This window comes from Mandrillus leucophaeus, unplaced genomic scaffold, assembly GCF_000951045.1.
Source record: "Mandrillus leucophaeus isolate KB7577 unplaced genomic scaffold, Mleu.le_1.0 Scaffold29, whole genome shotgun sequence".
NCBI classification, from domain to species: Eukaryota; Metazoa; Chordata; class Mammalia; order Primates; family Cercopithecidae; genus Mandrillus; species Mandrillus leucophaeus.
The window spans coordinates 2,552,102-2,562,931 of NW_012103031.1; the positions used below are offsets into that span (position 1 = coordinate 2,552,102).

The 10,830-nt window shown below is 52.9% G+C and overlaps 1 protein-coding gene across 4 annotated transcripts in view; it reads left to right on the forward strand.

Annotated features, from left to right (window-relative positions):
* The first annotated feature begins 2,510 nt into the window (after positions 1-2,510).
* The window catches only part of TMEM130 (transmembrane protein 130), a 29,806-nt gene continuing 21,486 nt past the window's right edge, over positions 2,511-10,830 (forward strand). For 2 of the 4 annotated variants that reach the window (XM_011985801.1, XM_011985803.1), the window contains exons 1-2: positions 2,511-2,908; positions 9,316-9,621. In XM_011985801.1, the coding sequence (XP_011841191.1) occupies positions 2,824-2,908; positions 9,316-9,621 (391 nt within the window). In that variant the 5' untranslated portion in view covers positions 2,511-2,823. The remainder of the gene's footprint in view (positions 2,909-9,315; positions 9,622-10,830) is intronic. The other 2 variants (XM_011985802.1, XM_011985804.1) reach the window with 2 other exon arrangements.

Here is a 10,830-nt window from a genome sequence, read left to right on the forward strand (position 1 = left end):
TGACTATTTTCTTCTCAAGCGCTTCAAACTCCTGCTGAACAAGCCAATGTCTCCGAAGTCCTTCAGCAATTGCTATTTGACACCCAACACTGATTGAACCCTTTACTATGTCCTAAGCTCTGTTCTACATGTTAATTCCTTTTATCTTTACAATAGTCTCATTGTGTTGGGACTATGATGATGCCCATTTTAAAGAAAAAGGGGGCCTGACATGGTGGCTCATGCCTGTTGTCCCAGCTACTCCAGAGGCTGAAGCAGGGGGATCGCTTGAGCTCACGAGTTTGAGACCAGTCTGAGCAACCTAGCAAGATCCCATCTCTGTAAAAAATAATTTTTAAAAAAATTAGCAGAGAGGAAAGTGACTTCTCCAGGGTCCTGTAACTCTCAGGGAGAATCCAAATTCTCCTTGTTCCTAGGTCTGGTATTTATCACCACCGTGGCAGTTGATGCCACTAGGGGGTGACATCTGTCTAGCACTTTTTTTTTTTTTTTTGAGATGGAGTCTTGCTCTGTCGTCCAGGCTGGAGTGCAGTGGCACAATCTTGGCTCACTGCAAACTCCACCTCCCAGGTTCAAGCGATTCTCCTTCCTCAGCCTTCCAAGTAGCTGGGATTACAGGTGCCTGCCACCGTGTCTGGCTAATTTTTGTATTTTTAGTAGAGATGGGGTTTCACCATCTTGGTCAGGCTGGTCTCAACTCCTGACCTCATGATCCACCCGCCTCGGCCTCCCAAAGTGCTGGGATTATAGGTGTGAGTCACCGCGCCCGGCCCTGTCTAGCCCTTTTAACTTTTCACTCAAATCTATTCTCCTTCCATTCCCTGAACATGGCAGTGGGGCTGGTGGGGCCCATTCTTAGGGAAACTCACAGCTATCCCAGAGCCAGGGGCCCTTTAGACAAGTAGTCCCCAACCTTTTTGGAACCAAAGACAATGTTTCCACGAATGAGGGGTTGGAGGGATGATTTCGGGGTGATTCAAGTGCATTACTTTTATTGTATACTTTATTTCTATTATGATTACATACTCACCGTCATGTAAAATCAGTGGGAGCCTGAGCTTGTTTTCCTGCAACTAGATGGTCCCGTCTGGGGATGATGGGAGACAGTGACAGATCATCAGGTATTAGATTATCATAAGGAGCACACAACCTTGATCCCTCACTTGAGCATTTCACAGTAGGGTTTGCACTCCTTTGAGAATCTAATGCCCTGCTGATCTGCCAGGAGGTGGAGCTCAGTGTGGCTCACAGGCCCTGCTCACCTCCTGCTGTGCAGCCAGTTCCTAACAGGCCATGGACTAGTACTGGCGACCAGGGGCTTGGAGACCCCTGCTTTAGACGCCTTGATGTCAGTGCACCGGGTGGTGCAGTGATGGTCCATCAGTGCCCCACAAACCAGAGAGGAGGTCAAAGGCCCTCACTGTGTGGGAGGATCCCTCGCCCAGGTTTGTAGCAAAGCAGAAGCATAGCTGGAACCAGAACCCACCGGGCTTCCAGCCTTTAAGGCCAGCCAGGCCCCTTCAGCTTCTAGCAGAGCCCAGCCCTGCTTCTCTAAGGCAAATGGCAGTAACCGTGTAGGCCGGTCACCCCTCACCGCAGTTGCCTGACTCCCACAAGGCCCTCAGTGACAAAGAAGTGGCCCTGGGCCCAGATATGAGCAGGAGCCCCATCTCACAGCAGCTGTGAGAGGGTAAACAGGGGATGACATCAAGCCCAGTGCAGGGGCCAGGCGCTCAGGCCCCTCTTTCAAGAAGGGGCAAGAGACTGGGCACAGTGGCTTACACCTGTAATTCCAGCATTTTGGGAGGCTGAGAGGCGAGACGATCGCTTGAGGCCAGGAGTTGGAGACCAACCTGGCCAACATGGTGAAACCCCGTCTCTACTAAAAACACAAAAATTAGCCAGGCCTGGTGGCGGGCACCTGTAATCCCAGCTTACTCAGGAGGCTGAGACATGAAAATCGCTTGAACCCGGGAGGCGGAAGTTACAGTGAGCCGAGATAGCGCCACCCTGGGACAGAGCAAGACTGTCTCAAGATTAAAAAAAAAAAAAAAAAAAAAAAAAAAGAAAAAGAAAAGAAGAGAAGCAGCAGCAGCAACAGCAAGGGGAATTTCGAGGTCTTTCACCCTTTCCAGGCCTTTCGCCCAGCGCCTGGCACACCTTAGCACTCAACAGTTCTTGAATGAGGAGCAGCATCTCGGAGCCACGAACATGCAGAGAGAAGGCACTTGGAGGAGAGCCGCAAGGGACCTGCAGGCGACTTGCAGCGCAGCTCACACCCCTGGGGACGCTGAGTCAGTGGGCGGTATCGGACATGGAGGGGCTCCGGGGAAGGGAAAAATGCAGGTGCGGGGGGCGTGGACTCGGGTAGTGGAGGGGAAGGATGCGGCCGGGGGTGGATTTGGGTTGGAGGGTGGCGGTGCGGGGAGGAGCCAGGGCGCAGGAAGGGAGCTCGGGAACCCCTAGAGGGGAGGCAAACTGGGAGGGGCGATCGTGGACTCCTGGAGGGCAGGGGGCGCGGCCGTGGGGAGAGACGCTGGGAGGGAGGACGCGGCGGTGGAGAGGGACGCGGGAGCAAGGGGCGGCAGGAGGGAGGAGGAGGGCGCGCGGCGAGGCTGACGTGGGCCGGGGTCGCGCAGCAGGCTGTGGGCGGCGGCGGCGCGCAGCGACAGAGCGTCCCCCGGCGAGGACGAGCGAGCACGGCGCCCGCACCTCCCCGCACCGCCCGCGCTGCGCGCCACAAGGAGCGGCCGCCGCCGTTCTCCAGCTCGAGCTGCATTCCCTCCGCGTCCGTCCCACGTTTCTCCCGCTCCGGGCCCCGCCATGGCCCGGGCAGTGTGGTCGCGCCTCGGCCGCATCCTATGGCTCTCCTGCCTCCTGCCCTGGGCCCCGGCAGGGGTGGCCGCAGGTAAGGCGCTGGGCAGCCCGCCCGGGGCCTGGAACCGTCTCCGCGGGCGGGTGGGCCCGGGATCCGGGATTGCGGAGGTGGCACCGTGCGCCCTGAGCGCATCTCCCTCCTCGGCTGAGGCCGCTGCAGCGCCCTCTCCCCTCTCCTTTCACCCTTTTCTCCCAAAGTCGTCTGGGCACTGCAGGGGGCTCCCCGCACCCCCTGGATTCCTGCTTCCACCCCCCACCCCCCAGGCTGGCCCTGCCCTGGAAACCGCGCGGGGGTGGCCGGCGCATCCGTCGATGTCTGGGGACCATGCACCCGCTAAGGGAGGGGAGGATGAGGCAGGGAGGTGGGGATGCGCCAGGGTCCATCATGGCACCACAATCCCCCAGGCCCCCAGGGAGCACAAGATGGGCAATGTTTTTGCCTTAAAATGTCGCCTCATCTAGAGGGGTTTTTCACCCCGTTGGTGCTGGCTTTGGGGAGATGCGATTTTGGAGCCCAGGAGGCCAGGCTGCCATTTCGTCTCTGCTGGTGATATCCAAAATGGACCCGGAGCTGACAGGTTGCTGGGGGGTGTGTGTGGGCGGGGTGTGTGTAGGGGGGCAGGGTCGTGTGTCTACTGCCTCCACTTCCTCACCGCCAGAAGGCCAGCACCCACCTCTCTGCTACATTTTGGGAACCATCAAAGGACCCAGATTGAAGACTCGTCGAGGGACAGGTGGGACGTGGGCAGCTAAGGGGGTTGAATACCATCCGACGCTTTTCATCCCCCTCCCCCCTCATAAAAGAGCAGTAGAGAGAGAGAGCAAGGGATCTAATGAAAATTTGTGAAAGAAAAACCACGAGGTAAAAGAAAACCTGCAACTCAGGGATGAATTAGATGAATTTTATGGGCATTGCGTTTGGACAAGATCACCTATTTCCTCCTGGAAATACAGAAAAGGGATCTCTTGTCCATCAGGTTTATTTCTGTCCAGAGATTTTTCAATGTGTCCTCAATTGCAAAAGAAAAAGAACAAAAGAAAATAACAAAAGTGAATTATTTGGAAATCATGTGTGATTCCCATTCTAGCCAATTGCACCCTCGATGTGGTCAAAATCACAGTGGCTGGGAGTGGAGTTGGGAAATATATCTTCTCCCTCACACGTGGGGTAGACTTTTCTACCCTTCCCCTTTCTGGAGTCTGCATGAATCAGGGATTTGTAAATCAGAAGTCCATGTACTGGACTATTAATTAATTCCGGCTTGTGTTACCCAGACTTTAGAGTGTTTTGGGTAGTCTGCATATTCTGTGTGAAAGGACTGAGGTAGCCATTTTCTAGAATGTTCAGGGCCACACATGCTGTGTTGTTGGAAAAGGTAGGTGTTTCTTCCATGAGCCAAGCTTTGGGGTGGTTGCCCCATCTCTTTTTGCTTTGCCTTTTCAGCTCTGGGTGACTTGGGGGGCCCGTGGAGTCCCCTAAACCTCTGCCTTGGCTGCTCCATACCCCAAAGTCATGTCACCTGGACTCCCAAACATGGAAAGATGAATTTTTTGTTTGTTTGAGATGGAGTCTTGCTCTGTCACCCAGGCTGTAGTGCTGTGGCACAATCTTGGCTCACTGCAACCTCCACCTTCTGGGTTCGAGCAATTCTCCTGCCTCACCCTCCCAAGTAGCTGGGATTACGGGCGCCTGCCACCACACCTGTCTAATTTTTGTATTTTTAGTAGAGGTGGGGTTTCGCCATGTTGGCCAGGCTGGTCTCGAACCTCTGACCTCAGGTGATCCACCCGCCTCAGCCTCCCAAAATGCTGGGATGACAGGCATGAGCCACCGCGCCGGCCTGGAAAGATGAATTTGATGGGTAGAGCAGCAGGCCCTGTGATTGGTTCCTTCAGCCACATTTGGCAAAGGCTTCCTGGTCCATTTCCACCCTGGATGTCCTGGCAATCCCTGAGACCCCTGAGGAACAGGGGCAGCATCACCCAGGGGCTGTGACAAAACTGATTTTGAAAAAATAGACTGAGAAAAAAGTGTCCTTGGAGCCGGCAGGTGGTGGTGGAGCGGGGGGGCGGGCTCCCATGAGCTGGGCCAGTGTCTGCAGCAACGTCTGCAGCAGACACAGCCCTTCCCTGCCCCCCCAATCCCCCCTCCCAGTCCCAGCCGGCTGCCCTCCTGATCCATTCCCCTGGCAACCGATCTGCGTGATGACATGCGCCTGTCTCACTGCAGATGCTGTTTGGCCATTAGCATGCAGCCGAATGTCCCTGCCACCTGCCAGCCTCGCTCAGGCCCACGCTCCTGGGCTGGGGTGGTGGGTAGGGGATGGGAAGGAGAGGAGGGTGCCAGGAGTTAGGGGGATAAGGGAGGAGGTGGTCTCTCATCCATGCACCTCTCTGTCCACAGCCTGGTCAAATGCTGCCTCCCAGTCAAAGGGGAGGGAGAGCAGAGCCTAACCAGGGTGGTACAGACTGGTTGGGTGGCCTCAGGCAGCAGCAGTAGCCCACACGGGCTTCAAGTCCCTCAATGTGATATACACACTGTATTTGCGTGAAAAAGCTCCCACAACAGCACCTGGAATTCCCTCTTTGGGGTTAAGACACTGCAGGTCCCCTTTTCAATGCCAGCATTCTCTCAGAAGTGACCAGCTCTCAGCATCTTGACTTAAATGACTTGATTTTTATTTATTTATTTTTTTTAGACAGGGTCTCTCACTTCGTTGCCCAGGCTGAAGTGCAGGGGTGCCATCATAGCTCACTGCAACCTGAAACTCCTGGGCTCAAGAGATCCTCCTGCCTCAGCCTTCCAAGTAGCTGGGGCAACAGGTGCACGCTACCATGCCCGGCTAATTTTTTAAATTATTTTTTGTAGAGACTGGGTATCACTGTGTTGCTCAGGCTGATCTCAAACTCCTGGGCTCAAGTGACCCTCTGGCCTCAAAGAGCTGGGATTACAGGTGTGAGCTGGCTAGGCCCGGCCTCAAATGCCTTTATAATTTAAGAAATTGCCCTGAAAGAAAGGGAAATGTGTAATGTGGGCCAAAGCAGTGAAGGTGTGATGTGGTCCTGAGGAAAGCTGGAGCCGGAGTCCCCCATGGGGACAGGTGATGTTGCTTCGAAATGAATGAGATGCAGCTGAAAAAAATAATCTCAGAGTTGCCTGAGCACTGGAGGGGGTGCCCCTTGCACCCTCGATTCCTGCTTCTACTTCCCGGGCTAGCCCTGCCCTGGAAACTGTGCGAGGGTGGCCCGCGCATCTGTCAGATCTCTGGGGACCATGCACCTGCTAAGGGAGGGGAGGACGAGGCAGGGAGGTGGGGATGTATCAGGATCAGTCATCGAGCCACAACCCCCAGTCCCCAGGGAGCACAGGATAGGAAGCCTTTTTACTTTAAAATGCCACCTCATCTAGAGGGGTTTTCCACCCTGTTGGTACTGGCTTTGGGGAGATGTGATTTTATTTGATTTATTATTTATTTATTTGAGATGAAGTTTCGCTCTTTTTGGCCAGGCTAGAGTGTAGTGGCACAATCTCGGCTCATAGCAACTGCCATCTCCTGGGTTCAAGTGATTCTCCTGCCTCAGCCTCCCAAGTAGCTGGGATTATAGGCGCCCGCCACCATGCCTGGCCAATTTTGTATTTTTAGTAGAGACGGGGTTTCACCATGTTGGCCAGGCTGGTCTCGAACTCCTGACCTCAGGTGATCCGCCCACCTCGGCCTTCCAAAGTGCTGGGATTATAGGCATGAGCCACCGTGCCTGACCGAGATGCGATTTTAGAGCCTGGGAGACCAGAGTGCTATTTCTTCTGGAAGTGATTTCCTAAAATGGACCCGGAGCTGACAGGTTCCCGAGGAGACTTGCGGGGGGACCTTGTGCCCACCCGGTCGTGCATCTACTTTCCCCACATCTCCGTTGCCAGAAGGCCAGCACCCACCTTTCGGTCACATTTTGGGAACTGTAAAAGGACCCAGATTGGAGACTTGTCGAGGGACAGGTGGGACGTGGGCAGCTAAGGGGGTTGAATATTATCCAACAGTTTTCATCCCCCTCCCCCTTCATAATAGCGTGGCAGAGAGAGGGTAAGGGTTCTAATGAAAATTTGTGAAAGAAAAACAACAAGGTAAAATAGTTGAAACAGTTGAAAACCACGAGGTAAAATAATTGGCCTTTTTAAAAAAATTTTTTTGAGACAGCGTTTCACTCTTGTCGCCCAGGCTGGAGTGCAGTGGCACGATCTTCACTCACTGCAACCTCTGCCTTCTGGGTTCAAGCGATTCTCCTCCCTCAGTCTCCCGAGTAGCTGGGATTACAGGCGCATGCCACCACGCTTGGCTAATTTTGTATTTTTAGCAGAAACAGGGGTTTCTCCATGTTGGTGAGGCTCCCCACCTCAGGTGATCCACCCACCTCGGCCTTCCAAAGTGCTGGAATTACAGGTGTGAGCCACTGCGCCTGGCCAGCCTTTCCTGTTGAAAGCCCAGCAGGTCTCCTGTGAGGTCCCTTGGGGGAGGGGCATGTTCTGCATTTCTGGGTCCTCCCGACACAGTAGGGATGGGGTCCACGGAAGGGACTCAGTCAGTGCTGCCCAGGTGAACAGTCTCCCCGGGCCGGGCCAGGTGGGCTGGTCCCTCTGCTGCACCTGCTCTCCAGGTGCCTCTTGGCAACAGCAGTACCAAACACCTGCTATGTGCCAAGCGTTGTGCTGGTCACAGGGACGATGGCGATGACCCCTGCTCTAAAGGATTTTGAAGCGTAGTAGGAGAGGTAAAGAAACCTTCGTTCCCACGTGGAGTTGTGACAACAGTGGACTCAGGCTGTTGGGAGAGAGCTGAGGGGGTGAGAGGTACAGGGAAGTGTTTTTATCGTTTGTTTTCTTTTGTTTTTGAGACGGAGTCTCACTCTGTCGCCCAGGCTGGAGTGCAGTGACTCGATCTCGGCTCATTGCAATCTCTGCCTCTGGGTTCCAGCGATTCCCTTGCCTCAGCCTCCTGAGTAGATGGGATTACAGTCATGCACCACCACGCCCCGCTAATTTTTTGTATTTTTAGTGGAGACGGGGTTTCACCATGTTGGCCAGGCTGGTCTCGAACTCCTGAGTTCAAGTAATCAGCTTACCTCAGCCTCCCAAAGTGCTGGGATTATAGGTGTGAGCCATGGTGCCTGGCCGACAGCTGGATCCTTTAACCCTGACAGAGAGGGAGGAGTGAGGAGAGGAGGAATCCAGGGGCATAAGACCAGCACTGTCCAGTAGATCTTGGGCAATGTGGTTGAGCTTGCTGGCTCATGCCTGTAATCCCAGCACTTTGGGAGGCCAAGGCAGAAGGAGTGGTTGAAGCCAGGAGTTCGAGACCAGCCTGGGCAACATAGTGAGATCCCGTCTCTACAAAAAAAAAAAGAAAAAAGAAAAAATCAGCCAGGCGTGGTGACTTGGACCTACAAGTCCCAGCTACTCAGGAGGCTGAGGTGGGAGGATCACTTGAGCCCAGGAGTTTGAGGCTGCAGTGAGCTATGATCATGCCACTGCACCCCAGCCTGGATGACAGAGGGAGACCTTGTCTCAAAACAAAACCACAAGGATTCTGGGGAACGGTAGAAATGCTCTCTGTGTGGCCTGCCCAGAAGAGTAGCCACTAACCAAGGCCCTGCCTGGCTGGCATGAAAAGAAAATATAATTTGGGCAGCCTGGGCAACATAGACCCCCATCTCTACAAAAAATAAAATAAAAAATTAGCTGGGTGTGGTGGTGTGTGCCTGCGGTTTCAGCTATTTGGGAGGCTGAGGCAGGAGGATCACTTGATTCTGGAAGGTGGAGGCTGCAGTGAACTGTGATGATTGTATTCCAGTCTGGGTGACAGAGTGAGATCCAGAGAAAGGAAGGAAAAGAGAGAGAGAGAGGAGGAAGAAAGGAAGAAAAGAAAGAAAGAAAAGGAAGGAAGGAAGAAAAAAGAAAGAAGGAAAGAAAGAAAGAGAGAGAGAGGAAAGGAAGGAAAGAAAGAAAAACAGAAAGAAAGGAAAGAAGGAAGAAAAGAAAGGAGGGAGACAGGGAGGGAGGAAGGAAAGGAAGGGAATGAGAGGAGGGAGGGAGGGAAGGAAGGGAGGAAGGAAAGAAAGGAAAGAAAAAAAAACAGAAAGGAAGGAAGGAAGAAAAGAAAGGGAGAGAGGGAGGGAGGGATGAAGGAAGGAGGGAAAGAAGGAAGGAGGGAAGGAATGAAGGGGAAATAACATTGAAAAGACTGTTATCTGGAGTCAGTGGGACCCAGGTTTGAACCTCAGTTTGATGTTGAATTGGCTGAGTGACCCTTGGGCAAGTCACTTGAGCTGCCTGAGCCTCAGTTTCTCCACCTGGGAAATAGAATAGTTGATGCCAGCCCAGAGGTGGCTGTGGGGCTCCTTGCCACATACCCTCCTGAAACACAGTCTTTGTTTCTGGGCTCCTAGGCCTGTATGAACTCAATCTCACCACCGATAGCCCTGCCACCACGGGAGCGGAGGTGACCATCTCGGCCAGCCTGGTGGCCAAGGACAACAGCAGCCTGGCCCTGTCCGCCGACGCCCACCTCTACCGCTTCCACTGGATCCACACCCCGCTGGTGCTCACTGGCAAGACGGAGAAGGGTCTCAGCTCCACCATCCATGTGGTCGGCCACGTGCCCGGGGAATTCCCGGTCTCCGTCTGGGTCACTGCCGCTGACTGCTGGATGTGCCAGCCCGTGGCCAGGGGCTTCGTGGTCCTCCCCATCACAGGTGAGGGTTGCTCCTGTTTGTTAGTTTGCCTTCAAACCCTTGGTGCAGAGAAAAACATCCAGCTTCGCTAGGAATCAGATCAATGCAGATTAGGCCCATGGGTTCCTTCCCTGGGTCAGCCGAGTTAGAAAGGATCTGAAAATTGCAGTGATTCCCCCCAGCAGGTATTGTGCTAAAATGGACGCCTCTTGCTGCTGGGGGTATACATTAATACAATCCTGTGGAGAGCAGTTGGTCAATAGGTACTGATGGTTAGAAATTATTGTAGTCTCGGCTGGGCGCGGTGGCTCCTAGCACTTCGGGAGGTCGAGGCAGGTGGATCGCCTGAGATCAGGAGTTTGAGACCATCCTGGCCAGCATGACGAAACCCCGTCTCTACTAAAAATACAAAAATTAGTGGGGCATGGTGATGGGCACCTATAATCCCAGCTATATAGGAGGCTGAAGCAGAATTGCTTGAACCTGAGGGGCAGAGGTTGCAGTGAGCCAAGAACGTGCCACTGCACTCCAGCCTGGGGGACAGAGTGAGACTGCGTCTTAACAAAAAAAAAAAAAAAAAAGAAATTATTGTAGCCTTGCGGTCATTCACTGGTTCTTTCTCTCCTCTTTCTCACCTTTCTTTTCTGTCCGTCTCTGTCTCTCTATCTCTGCCTCTGTCTCTCTGTCTCTTCTCTCTGTTTTCCCTGTCTCTCTCCTTCTGTTCTCTGTCTTTGTCTCTCTCTGTCTCTTTCTGTCTCTGTCTCTTTGTCTCTGTCTGTCTCTTTATCTTTGTCTCTATGTTTCTTTGTCTCTCTCTCACATTCCAAGAGAAGATGCCCCTTTGGACTTTACAGTCTAATAATGAATTTATCTTCAGGAAATAAACCTGCATTTGGGTCATGCCTTATGCATGAAGATGTTCATTGCAGTAGCGTTTATAATAGCAAAAGAAGAGATAAACAAGCTAAGTGGGCAACCATGAGGATACTGGCTAAATATAATGAAATCATTTATACCACTATTAACAGTGACCCTTACAATGAGTTTGTAATGCCATGGGTAAACACACGTGCATGTAAAATTACATATTAAAAAAGCAAAGCACAGAATTGTCTAACCCAATAATCTGTATTTAATATATGTGTATATTAAACACACGAGCAAATACTTTGTCACACTTCAAAATGGCAACAGTGGTAGAGTTGAATGGTAGTTAGCTTCTTTTCTTAT